Raw genomic sequence first — 14,447 nt, 5'->3', positions numbered from 1 at the left:
TTTTTGGTAAAATGATTATTTATGGGGTTTTTTCAACCTAAAAGGGTTCTTCCAATGTATGTCTTGTGCAATATTTAAAATCCATACTTGTATAATTCCCATCTTATTTATTTTGCATTTTTTTACATTGATTTTTATCCTAGTATCCTAATTTCTAACATGGTATAAGAGTCAGATAGGTCATGATAATCATTCATTGTGTGAATTTATTTTTTCTATTGATTGAAAAGAATTATTTCATTTTTGAGTGCACCTTAATTATGAGGGATAAGACCACTAAAGTCTTATTTTGGTGACAATGATCACTCCAAGTGTTTTATTTTAGATATAAATATTGAATCTATTAATGTTGAAGAATATTTTAAATAGTTTATATATGAGTATTGGTGTCAACTGATTTGATTGAATTATGTGATTCAATGATCCAATTTATCATCAAATTATTCAATTATTATATTAAATTATCATATTTTGTAAATTACATTAGGTTATTTATTTCTATTTTTATATATTTTCATATTCTAATTTTTTAAACTTTCTTTTACCTATTATAATAAAATATATTTAACACAACTATTCGATTCAATTTTATATAACATATTCGACTTTTTTGGAATGATAAATGTTAACTTATTTGAATCTATATGCAAAATGCCAACAAACCAAACATCACTGCAGACACAGAGAAGATCGGAAGCAAAACCAACCCCACACCCCTCCACACAAGAAAAGAAGGAACCACACCAGGAGAAAAGCCCCCCAAAACCATGTCGGCTGCACCCCTCACAGACCCTACTGCAAACTCCAAAAATCCTTTGGACCCCACCAAAGGGGAATACCATGTGCAAGGAAGAGGTAAGAACATAAGCCACGGATGGGCATGCGCCCAAACCATCTGGTGCCTCATCTGGATCTCCCTCATGCTCACCCTCACCGCCCTCTTGGCAAGAGAAACCCTAGCACTCCCGCTTGCGGAGCTCCCGTTCCCACTCATGTTATACTTAGTATTGGTATCCACTCATATTACTATGTTAACCTCTATTAGATTCCTACATTTTATTAAAATTATGAATGATTCATAAGTAGATAAAATGGATATTAAAACCTTTTTTTTTGCATGGATATCAAGAGGAAGATTGTATGAAATAACCTAACAGTTTTGTGTACAAAGAAACTTAAAAAGCTTGGTTTATAATTTAAAGCGGTCACCTTAGATGTGATATTAGAATTTTAATGCCTTCACATTGGATGTTGAATTTCTAAGGAGTGAGGTTGGTCATTGTATTTATTTAAATTAATTAAACGATCAAATTCTAATCATTATCTTGTATGTTGATGATTATATTCATTTAAGACAATAAGGTGGTGATTAAGGAGCTCAAAAATTAGCTTTATATTGCCTTTGACATGAATTATTTGAGGAATTAAATATATCTTAGGTCTGATACTTAATAAAGATCAAATTAACATAAATATTTTGGCTTAGTTAAAATATGTTGAGGTTATTATGACGCAATTTTTTTATGGAGTTCTTAAGCCAATTTAAGTATTCCTTTACCTATAGATAATTATATTTGAAATAATATCCCAATTCAAATGATGATTTTGAATGAATTTTTACTTTTTATTATTCTATTGTTGTGTCCTAATGTATGTTATTGTTTGTACAAAACTAGCTGTTACCTAAAAAGTAGTAATTTCTTGAAAGTTTATGTTTAGCCTTGATAGAGAGATTTAAATTATTTGAAAAAGGTATTTAGATAATTATGTTTATCCTTGATAATTAAAATTAAAATTTGCTTTAGTAGTCCCTTCACCCTTCTACCTTGAACCAATTAAACACACCATGTATGTTGTAATTTGACTTGTATTCATTCTAATAATTTGTATAATAAAGTGTTAATCCTAGTAGAGAGCATCAAAGTAATCAAAAGTGATACATTTTTAGTTAATGCAATAGAAAGAAGTACAAGATATCTATTTGAGGGCTTGTGTGCTATCTTCAATTTCGTTGCTATCAAGGGATTTAGTAAGGAAAAGTGCCCTTGTGTCTTTGGTTATGATAACCTAGTAAAGATATTTTTGATTATCCCTCTAAATTAATAGAAATATACCTAGTGGGGCACAAATTATAAGGGTTTTTATTTTATTTTATCACACAAATCTCATTCTAAATGATGTAATTATGGTTGAAAATTATATGAATATCAACTCTATATGAGCATGCATGGTTCTATTGCTGAATCTACTATAATATATCCTCATTTTTTAATATTTTTTGCAAACCATGTTTATCTCACACATCTATGTCAATCTAAATATCAATTTAAAAACTATAAAAAAACTAGAGGAATTACCCTTTTATTTCTTGGAATGTGATTGACCTATGCAACTATAGTGAGGTAGTCTCATTCCTAAAACTATTTTAAGAGAATTGACTATTTTTTTAGGGATGGATCCATGTCTCTTATTAATAATCTTCATCGTGTGGTAAATATTTACACATCTTGTAAAATCACAAATCTATAAGTATTGATTTTAAATCACTTGCTTCACTTTTATTAGGAAGACACTAAGCTATTTTATAGGCATGACACCTGAATCCATCACAAATTACCTGATTATCTAGGAAAATTATTGTTTAATCAATTTTGGTAAAAGTTAAATATCTTAACTTTGGTTCAACATCTTACCTTAATAGAGAGGCTTCCATGGATCTTATTCAAGATTTTAATGTTAAATTCAAGAGAATTTAAGAGATGATACTAGTTGAGCTTCACCTTTGCTAGGTTTGGCCTATCTCTATTATTAAAGTGGTTTAGTTTTAGTTGTTTTTATGATGACTCAAATGGTGGGTAGTCAATCTCTATTAAAATATTATAATATAGCTATCAAAGTCATTTAAGATGGAAAAATTGTACCTATACATATAAAATTTCTATTCCCTCAAGCTAATGCTCCTCCCCATGCTATCCGGAGTTACAAATTAAAATCCCTTCTAAAAATAAAAAATATTGATAGGTTAGCTTTCCAATGAAAATTTAGTGCTCAAGAAATGGTTTGATGACCAAGGTGCTCAAAATAAGCTTATTTATCAACATACATGCAATGAATTTATTGTCCCAAGTATTCATGAACCATGTCAAGATGAGGAGAACAAATTTGAACAAAGTGAGAACACTCAAGTTGCATTCCTCTATGTAAACAAGAAAGTGAGAACCATTTAGCAACATATATCAATCCATACTTACTCTATTGACATGCGACCTACAAGAAACACTCAATCCACCAATAAGCCAAAGATTAAACAAATCAACCTCAAAAACTAAAAAAAAAAGATTTTTTATCATATAAATGAGTTAATTACTTTAACTGAAAACAAAATACAATACAATATAATATAATTAAATCCTTACAATACTTAAGCTTTTGTATGTTTAAACACAATACAATATAATTATATAAAAAAGGCCAACATCTATTACCTAGGTTTCTCACAATCCTATCCGTAGTTTATTTTATTTTATTAAATTATTACCACTCATAAATATAGAGCAAAGATAAAAAGCTTGTGTCACCCTATAATTTAGAGCTGTTTGTTTTCCTCGTTTTTTTTGACAGACAGATTAGAATCAACCCGGAAAACCAGATAAGCTCTAGAATGGAATATCATTTTCTCCCAACCTAAGCTCGCTTTGTCGGTGTGTTTTTAGATTGAACAGGGTTTTTTTCCTTTCTTTTCTTTTTTAGGAAGCTGGATGTCTGATAAGAAATAGCGCATTGATTTTACTTATTAAGGAAGTTGCATGTTTGATCAGAAATAGCGCATCGATTTCCAGCAGGCCACAGGTGACAGATCGGAAAAACATTAATAGAATAGCAGAAAGATCTGCAAAAGAACAATAAAATCAAGCCCATCAAGCAAGGTATGCAAATATTTATCTTGATCTTGTTATATATAGTGCTGATTTTTCAGTTTTTGCCCTATTTGGTGTCTGAAATTGGATTTAGGTTTGCTGAATAAATCGGAAAATCCTGTTTTTTGAATATGGGTATGAATGGAAATCGTGTTTCTGAATATGGGTTTTAATGGATAACCCTGCATGTCAATAATCAGAACAATTTCTTAGCTATATTTTTTTTTGTTATTTACCCACTTTCTTTGTATGACCTAAGACTCAGCTTTAACCAATTTGCAGATTCCTTAAAATCTCACCGGTGCAATTCCCTATTCTTTAGGAAATCTATCCGCCTTAGTTGATATGGAATTGGCAAAACAATGATCCCTCATCTTCGCTTTTTTAAGTTATCCTGTGGATTTGAGCTTAAATTGGCTTAAATCAATTCTGTGTAAACGCACCTGAGTTTTCTGATGCACAGATTGATTATCTGTAATTGTTTTGGAAGAGCAAAGTGCATTTTATGTTTTGATTTGCTGTCTTGCTGCTTCTATGCACGCTTTCAGTTGAAATACATTTTTCTTCAATTTTTTTGTTATTCTGAAGAGTAGATTTGCCATTTTAAGGGTTAAGATGCCTACTCCATAACAGAAATCATAGTTGTTATTAATTCTTTGGGAATTGTTAAATGATCCATCTGGTTTTTCTTGTTTATGAATAGGAAATCTTCTGCCTTGACTGATTCAGATTTGTTTGAAAACCATCTTCAAAGCAGCATTCCTTCGGAAATCTGTCTGCTTTGAAATAGTTTTATTTCTCAGAAAACCATCTCCAAGGTTCCATTTTTCCTGAATTGGTCATGCTCACTCGCCAACGATATCTTTACTTTAATAGAAATAAAAGTTATCCGGTAACATTCCTACTTCTTTAGGAAATCTGTCTACCTTGACAGTTTTAGATTTGTCAGAACTGGTGTTCTTTGCAGCTCTATTTCCTCAATTCTTTTGCTGAATTGGTGTTCTTTGCAGCTCTATTTCCTCCATTCTTTTGCCAACTTTATTTTATGTGCATACAAATCTCTGTGAGGAATTTTAGGTTAACTGTCATTTGCTGTTAATGTGAGATGGCTATTGAGATGATCGTTCAGAAATTATGAATGAAAATACAAAGTTGGAAATTATAGACTTTATAAGATTTATCAATGATGAGGACAATCAATTGGAATTTTTTAGTATAGCATGAGTATAGCACAGTCACATATATGAAAAGACAGCAACTAAATTGATGAAATAATCAGCTTGTTAGACAAATCATTGTTTTCAGTTGTCGCAGTTATTGAACAAAAGAAAAATACAGCAAAAGTCCCATTCCATTTCCTTTTTCAGCAGTAGCCAGTTTTAGATTATGTGTTTTTCTTGATTGTCATCCAGTCAAACTTTCTGTTGTAAAATCATCATTGTTTCTCTTGCATATAAAGAGATTCAGACATATTATTAATATGCTTTCTATTCTAAAATAATTAGATATTATATATGTATTTTAAAATTATTGTTGTATTTGACTGAATGTTTTTTAATATAATTTAATTTTTCAGTTGTTTAATTAATTTTAAAAATGTATTATTTAATCATATATTAAGCTGTATAAAGAGATTTACATCCATCGTCTTTTAAAAATGCTTTTTATGTTATCTTATGAATAGACATTCATTCTTTTCCATGGATATCTATTTTCTAAAGATACGAAATTTCTACAGTTCACATCCAGTCAAGTTGATTAAATACTATAAACCATCCTTTTCAATTACTGCATTAATTGAAAAAAGGAAAGATACAAAAAGTCTATATGGTTTCAGTATCTCAGTCCTATTCTATTTTAAAACATATGTTTTTTAAAGCAATAACCAGTTTTTAAATCTTATGTTTCTCTTGATCATCAATCAGTCAAACTTTATTGTGAAATCATTATTGTTTTTGTTGTAAACAAAGAGATTTAAACTTCTATTTTTGAAAAACCTCTAAGCTTAGTTTTTCCTACTAATATAATCAGCTATTACCCTTTTATTTTAGAATTATCATTGTATTTGATTGATTTTTAAATATAATTGGTTTTTAAATCTTATGTTTCTCTTGATCATCAATCAGACCCTTTTATTTTAGAATTATCATTGTATTTGATTGATTTTTAAATATAATTGATTTTTTTAAATATAATTTAATTATCTAACAAGTTGTATAAAGAGATTTATATCTTTTGTCTTTTAAAATACTATTTGTATTATCTTACTAATCGGTGTTCATATTTTTCAATGGATAATGTAGATATATCTTTTGTCTTTTAAAATACTATTTGTATTATCTTACTAATCGGTGTTCATATTTTTCAATGGATAATGCAGATAAATACAAGTTCCTATCGTATTTTTCACACTTGACTATTGTTCCATTCCTCCTCTACCTTTGCATCTACTTAACTCAAACTCGTAGTATTTTTGAGGATGAGAAGTATTGCTAATCATGGGGAGAGTTAAGCTCCAAATCAAAAAAATAGAAAACAACACAAACAGGCAGGTTACCTTCTCCAAGAGGCGAAATGGACTTATTAAGAAGGCATATGAGCTCTCCATTCTTTGTGATATTGATATTGCACTTATTATGTTTTCGCCCTCTGGCAGATTGAGTCAATTTTCTGGAAAGAAAAGGTAACCTCTATTAGAAACACTCATATTTGTGTTAACAATATATAGATTAATTTTATTTTTTAATATATATATTTTTCATAAATATTAGATAATATTATGACCAACTTTTAATACAATGTGCATATAAATTGTTATTATGAAAATGGGGTACAAGAGATCATCTTTTAAGCTTGTTGAATCTTTTAGGTTGCCTTTAATTTGGTGCACATGAATATTTTCATTTACAAAAGGGTTTAGTGCATTTTTAGGTTTGTTGAATATATTTTGGATTGAGTTTAGTATTTATATTGAAGAAATGTGTTGAATTAGTGGACATGTAATTAAAACTTATATGTTTTTCATTTTCTAGCACAATATTAAAATTTCTCCATTTTGTTTTTTATTTTGTAGTAGGATAGAGGATGTTATAACACGTTATGTCAATCTACCAGAACATGAGAGAGGCAGGTATGTGATTTCTGCACTAAAAATTCAATGGTTATGCCAATATATTTCACGTCAATTGCAATATCAATTCCAATATCCTTATATTGAATCAATACTTTAATTAAACTAATATATTTTTGATAGAAATATATGTATTTGTTTTATCTTTGTTACAAATAGTTCATGAAGAAGATTGCTCCATAATTATACTTCTTATGAAAATTTAATTATGAATTTTCATACATTGATGAATTGAATTATTACATTTAATCATAAAATTATTGCCACTTTCTTCTTTCTTAAAAAAAAATGAATTTATTTAGGTTATTACTTTTTTTGTAAAATCATATGCATATTTCTTTTTGGTTTTGTAAGTAACATTTTAACAATATTTGTTCTTTTGTTTTGTATTTTTTCTTCAAATATGACAAACATACAGGCTTCAGAATCAAGAAGTAAGTTTCGTAGTTAAACATGTTTTTTATCTAGATTTTGTACTTTTGTGTTTATTTGTTTTGTGCAAAGTTTTTAAAGGAATGATCTGTAAAATAAAAATCAAATCTAAAAACTTACATGCAATCAAAATTTGTTTGATAATCTACATGTATGTATGAGCAGTTTCTAAATAGAGCATTGAAGAAATTGAAGTGCGACAGTGAACTTGCCAATCATCTAGCAAGGTTTATAATAATTTATTTTAATGTTTTCTTTTTGTTGTGAAATCTTCTTGATAAATACTACTCATACTAATGGGTGTTTATATTTTCATGACTATGCATGATCTTAATCAGCCCAGGAAACATTCCAAATGTTGAGGTATGCTTGATTTCATCGTACGAAAATCAATTTTCTACTTTTTAAAGTTAGCATTAATATGTAATATATGATTGCTATGGTAAATTTGTAGGAACTTCAAAGAGAAATCAATACATGGAGATTGATTTCATCGTACAAAAATCAATTTTCTACTTTTTAAAGTTAGCATTAATATGTAATATATGATTGTTATGGTAACTTTGTAGGAACTTCAAAGAGAAATCAATACATGGAGATTGCAACTAGCAGATGCAGAATCAAGATTAAGGTAGAATCTCTTATTATTTCCATTGAATTCTTATTCTTCATTGATGACACTTTTGGATTCCTCATTTATTCACTACTTTAATTATTTTTAAATATTAATATAATATATTCATTTATTTACAAGCTAGTAGCTATTATTATATCATCAAAAACTAGGCATATAGTCATATTTTTGTAGTTCCTCCATTTTAAGCTACATCATTACTACTTTGAAAATAAATTAATATAATTATAATATAATAAAAATTGAAGGAATTATACTTTTTCTAAGCTATAACCCATTATTTATGACCATTATAATTTTATGTAATTATTTTTACTATCATTTAATTTCTATTGATTTCACTTTTTTTTTCTTATGATTTTGTGTCTTTTAAAACCTCTTTTACAGTTTTAGGTTTATAAATAAAACTTGATAGATCAAACTAAAAGAGGACAACATATATATTGTTTACAAGCATATGTCGACAATTTTTACATAACCTAGCTTCCATCTATCATAAATATCTATTGATAGTTTGTGCTTATTACATAGCCTAGCTCCCACTTTAAAGATAATTATGCTCAAATCTAGAAAAATCTCTATAGTTATTTATGTCAAAATCTAGTAAAAAATATTTAGTTAAATTTACCAACCTAGACTATCATTAGGATAGATTATCTATTGAAAAGTAGAGAAAGATAAAATTTTGAACTGTGTTCCCAAATATGGTGGGTGTAAATGGAATCTATGATAGTTAAGTTTTCACAAATTTGTGGCAAGTTTTGATGGTTGATCATAATTTTTTATTTTTAAAAGTCATATTCCATGAAAAACTCTTTCCGTCTGATCTTATAAAACTAAACCTCTGAAACCTTTAGAAACTAGAACCAATTTTGTACTATAAAATATTTAACCTAATCTTCAAAAATAATACCAAATACATCATAAATTCTATCTTTGTTTAAGATACATAAGCACTTCCTCAACCTTAACACAAATGAATGTTCTTTAGGGACATGTTTCTATGCTATTGGGTAATGTCTTGAATATATTGGGGACTTAGAAACCTGGAGGAGATTTCCTATTTGACTTCCCTCTTTTTTAAAAAGTTATTGGGTACTACATAAAAATCCCATAGACCTCCCAATAACTTTGAACATCACAAGTACTTCAAATTATTCCCTTTATCAAATGTTTAAAAAATTAAATTAATTCAAAAAAATTTAGAACCTTAAAAGTAGTTCCAATTAAGGTGTTCCCCAATCAAAAATTATTTTTGAAAAGCCTCTCCCTTTGTCCCTATCAAAAATTATTTTTGAAAAGCCTCTCCCTTTGTCCCTATGCCATCACTTGTATACCTATAATAATGGTTAGAAATACTTTGACTTTTTCAATATTATTTTCTTGTATAGTTTAAATTGAATGAACACCATATTACCACTTGAAGATTTATCAAACGATTGGTCCATATAAACTCCTTGATATTCAATGGAAAATATATTTATTAGAATTTATTTTGATAGATTTCTTTTTAGGATAAAAAAAAGTTCAAAATTTTGTACAGAGTGACTTGGGACATGGCTAATCGTGTATAGCCTTTACTACATGATATGGTTTATTTACACCCTTTTAGTAGAATAATATGACCTAGTTATTCTAAGAATAACTTAGAAAACCATTATTAGAGGCCTTAGAAGGTAACTTCTCTTTGGTAATAAGATATAGTACATTTTTAAGTGATCTAGAAGGGATGTCATATATTCTATAAACATCAATATCATAAAGTATATAAGAAAAATAATATAAGGTAGATTTATAAAGTAACTTGTGAATATTGGTGTGTTCATGTTAATGTTTTAAATTTGGCAAGTAAATTGGAAAATTAGAGGGGAATGACTAAAATTCAATAGTCACCTTGATAAGCTCTAAATTTTACCTTCTTTTGGTCTTATATGTCGATCATCATCTAGTAATTCAATCTTTAAATTTTTCTTATTTTAGATACATAGTCGATCTTTGAAATGTACTTTGCACATATAAATCATAAAGTAGATAATAAAAACTAAAGACATAAGGTACTCAGTTAAATGTGATTGTATTGAGTGTGTTGGCATTAGTGAAAATATGATAGCACCTATCATTCTTCCCAATTGATACCTTTAGTATAGCATATAGATTCTTACTAGAGACTAGTACCCTATCCTCTAATGTCTTATATATAAATCCTCTATCTCTAACCTCTAAATGTTACCATATCTATAAGGGAATACTATGATTGGGATCCTAATATGTGTACTACCTAATTTGGTGGTAAAATTAATTAATAGATATGGGAAAACTACATAATACTTATAAATCTTGTTAAGTGGAATAGAAGAATCTAGAATATGTACACAAATATAGGGGAAAAAAGGGCCAATTATGAATGTTTTCTTATTTTAAGTTATTTCATTCAACTCAAATAAATATATTAAATTGTGTTGAAATTAAGGATATGATAGTATACCGTTTTTTTTTTGTTTTAATGTCAAGAACCATTCTTGGTGGTTGGGGAGTGTGATCCCAGACAGTTTAACCATTGAATATTCAATGTGCTTACTCACATAACATTAACATAAAAATACAATTGAAGCTATAATCAACCATTATAAGATCCATATCATGTAGGATGTTCCTAGGAATTCAATGCTCTTATGGCCTAGCACTAGAATGTGGAACATACGAGAAGTTTCCAAAAAGAGACTTCACTTATGTAGAAAAAAATGTTTTAGATTTAGCAACGTAAAAACATATCTCTAATCAATTTGTATTCATTATTGAGTCATACACTAGATTGAGATGGGTATGCATCTTTAGCCATGTAGAAATTTTTGGAGTTACATACTTAGCCCCTACTTTAGAGCACGGAACAATTATGATACACATTCATGATCCGGTGTTTGAGTATTTGATAGTTGGATCTAGCTAATGATTTTTTATTCAAAAGGTGGCATTTCCCTTGTATAATTCATAGGAGACAAAGTCAAAGACAAAGACATTAGAAATATCATTGTATAAAATTTATTCACAACACTACTTTTAGATCCTTTCAAATGGTAGCCCCTATTTCTAATTTTCTCACCTAATCACATTATTGGTATTTTCACTTTACATTAATGTTATATTTTTGCCAATATGTTTGTAAAAAGGGTTGTAAATAAAGAATGCCTCTATACACAATATTGATCATATCTTAAGATTACCCTCCTCTCTTTTCTCAATCTATTTCATGTGACAATGATTTGATCTTCTTATTATGTATATTTTTTTCTTCCCAAACCTAATATATTCTTTCTAATTGTTAATACATGGATTTATTTTTTTGGTCATAATGTTATCATCTTAAAAAACATCTATTATTAAACATATTTACTTCAGTTAATATTTTTTATTACAAATAAAATACATAGATGTCAAACAACATATCTTTAGAGTTTAGAAAAATGGAATTTCTTTGTATGCTCTTTCATAGTCGAATATCTTTAAAAAAAATGCACTAGTAAGGTGTATCTTTTGTTTGTTTCAAAGTATAAAAAAAACTAGGCTAAAAATCCATATAGGGTTTTGGGATAGTAATCTAAAATAATAGTTAGAATAGTCTAGTTATTTTGTAAGTCTAAAATATGAAGAAAAAATGAGATGAATTGTATTTAGTTGAGAGAAATTACCTCACATGGTTTACCTTATTGGTTATTGGGCGATAAGTCATCAACCTCACTACCTATTCCATTAGCTTGTGACCTCATGTTGTTTATAGCTTAAAATATTTATTAATGTTTCTAGAACTTCAAGATTTAATCACCATTTAGGTTTTAAAGCTTTACTTATTATAATATTTATTAATTGTTGATACTCTATTTTTTAGTCAATTAGAATACTATATTTTGAAGTTATTTTATTTATTTGTATCACAATCAATCCTTATTAACTACGAGTCCGATATAATATTTTCCTTCTTAGTAATGTGATTTCTTCCTCTTTTTATGATTAAATCTATACTCTATTTATTTATACGTGTGTTTTTCCATTGAAAAATAATGAATGAATTTTGAAATGATCTTAACTATATTAGAAGAGTATACTTGTGTTCATTGAAGCTACATAGCAATTGTCTCACCATTTTAATGTAAAATTTCAGGTGTTTGGAAGCAGATCCTCATCTGATAACCTCACTACAAGAAGCGGAGTATTATGAGAGAGTTCTTGAAGAATCCTTAACTAGAGTTCGAGCTAAAAAGGTAAATAATTTTTTTTTTTGAATTAAATTTCCTATTCAAAAATTATTTTGTAATTAAAATATTGAATATATTTTTTTTTTAATTTTAAGAATACTAAAATGATCATGTTTCTTTAGTAATTATATTACATTCAAAATTCCAAGTTATTATTTAACTTAAAAATAATTTTTAATGTATTGCAGCAATACCTTGAACAAACTAGAATAGTCCCATATGGCCAAGCAAATATACATAGCCAATCAAATATACAGGTATGTTTCATTTGTGGTTAATCAAAATGCTCTATTTAAAATCCTTTTTGTATTTTTCAAACATCAATGAAGATATGTTTGAATATCACATTGTTTAATATAATATATCATAATGAATCTAAAAACTTGTCTTTTTGTATTCTACCTATTATAAGGTCTAAAAAATGTGGGGAATGAGTTCACTAAATTAAAATTATTTATGTAATCTTGTATATAGATGTATATGCAACAACAAAATGGAAATCCTAGTTGTGCTAGTTCAAGTGAGAGTCAAATGCTAAGTTGGATATCACAGAGAGACCCACAAATGGGTGTTCAAAACTTTTTAGAACCTAGCAATACTGATGGCACATTAGGAATCAGGTATGTTCTATGATAGAAAAATATATGACTTTAAAGGGTGTCTTATTCATGGCATGGACTGTTTTCAAATACTTTGAAACTAAATATGTTTCACTTCCTTGAATGAAGGGACATTGTGGCAGAATGCACGCCTATAAATATTTTCACATCCCTTCAACAAGGCAGTGGTAGCATGCAACTTGGAAGTCATGCAAGTGATTCCAATAAATCACATTTGAAGTTTGATTATCCTCCTCTAGAAGGCAACCCTAGTGATGAACATATTGAGCATGATATGACAGGAAATGATTATGGTTCTATAGCGACACTTTCTTCCCAGTGGCACTCAATGTATGGAAATAGCTTGATGACACCTTTATCAATTGTTCAAAATAATTACTCTTTTGCACAGGTAATTAATGCCCTTACCCTTCACCTTACATCCTATCAATAACTAATTTAGTATATACATGGGTCTCTATTAGTAAATTTTATTACATATTTCTAAATGTTTCTTGGCCAATTTCTTGTTAAGTTATTTTATATTTTTTGTATATTATGGTAGTCTAAATTCTCTAATATGTACATATATTTTTATTATAAGTTCAGGGATTGGGAATGACGGACAATGTTTCAAGCATGGTATCACATCAACACCAACACCAACACCAACACCAACATGAAGACTCGTCTCAAGATGATGGGATTGATGCATCTTACCACACTAACATAGCGGATGCACCTCCCACTGATTAATGTGGATGTGCCTCCTTATTTATAAGATATTACCTCTAATATATAGATATTTCTTTAAACTTTTAGGAAATATATTTTTTTAGACTGAATTAGGTACATCAAACTTTTAGGATATTATTATCACATTTTATCCTTATTAAAATAAAGGTGGGAGAATTGTTGTAAAAAAAATTCTATTATGATTGTAAAGGATTTCATTTATTCTAGTATTAAATTTTATAAAATATTTATAATTTATAAATAAAGTTTGGCTTCTATGTTTGATCAAATTACGTATATAATTTAAAATTAAAATTTGATTCTGGTGTTTGTTTAAATTATATTGTTCATATATATTTAAGCATGGTTTTTTTAATCATAACCAATTATAAAAAAATTGTTCATTATATATGATTATGTATCCTAATCTTAAAATTATAGGATAGCTTACTATGTTCTCCTTTGTAGGGTCACAATCAATCAAAGTCACTATTACCATTCATCCCTCTTCTTCTACCATTCACACTATCAATAAAAGGAATAGGAATAGGTTGAAGCCAAAGTACTTTAGTTTTTCTTATCTAACACTTTTTTGTAAAATGATTTTTTCAAAGGTTACAATTACATATGACATATTTATTCAAGGTTACAATTACATAGTTTTGTGGTAGAAATACAAACATTGAATTTTCTATATATGGGCTCTAAATTGACACATTTATTTATTAGCAATTGACCCTCCATTACTTA

The 14,447-nt window shown here is 28.2% G+C and overlaps 1 protein-coding gene across 3 annotated transcripts; it reads left to right on the top strand.

Moving 5' to 3' along the window:
• Positions 1–3,576: 3,576 nt before the first annotated feature.
• LOC131048071 (agamous-like MADS-box protein AGL66) lies at positions 3,577–13,886 on the top strand. 3 transcript variants are annotated; one of them, XM_057981924.2, is made up of 13 exons: positions 3,588–3,701; positions 3,819–3,926; positions 6,298–6,600; positions 6,991–7,047; positions 7,466–7,481; positions 7,645–7,706; positions 7,818–7,842; positions 8,049–8,110; positions 12,270–12,369; positions 12,552–12,620; positions 12,838–12,983; positions 13,092–13,374; positions 13,572–13,886. In XM_057981924.2, the coding sequence occupies exons 3-13, from the start codon at positions 6,416–6,418 to the stop codon at positions 13,716–13,718; spliced, it is 1,152 nt and encodes a 383-aa protein (XP_057837907.1). In that variant the 5' UTR covers positions 3,588–3,701; positions 3,819–3,926; positions 6,298–6,415; the 3' UTR covers positions 13,719–13,886. The 3 variants fall into 3 exon arrangements, with proteins under 3 accessions (XP_057837906.1, XP_057837907.1, XP_057837909.1); XM_057981923.2 differs by having other exon boundaries at positions 3,577–3,926; XM_057981926.2 differs by having other exon boundaries at positions 3,588–3,926; positions 13,567–13,674.
• The last annotated feature ends 561 nt before the right edge of the window (positions 13,887–14,447 follow it).

Source organism: Cryptomeria japonica, chromosome 6, assembly GCF_030272615.1.
Source record: "Cryptomeria japonica chromosome 6, Sugi_1.0, whole genome shotgun sequence".
In the NCBI taxonomy this organism is placed as follows: Eukaryota; Viridiplantae; Streptophyta; class Pinopsida; order Cupressales; family Cupressaceae; genus Cryptomeria; species Cryptomeria japonica.
This window is presented reverse-complemented; position numbering and strand designations above follow the sequence as displayed.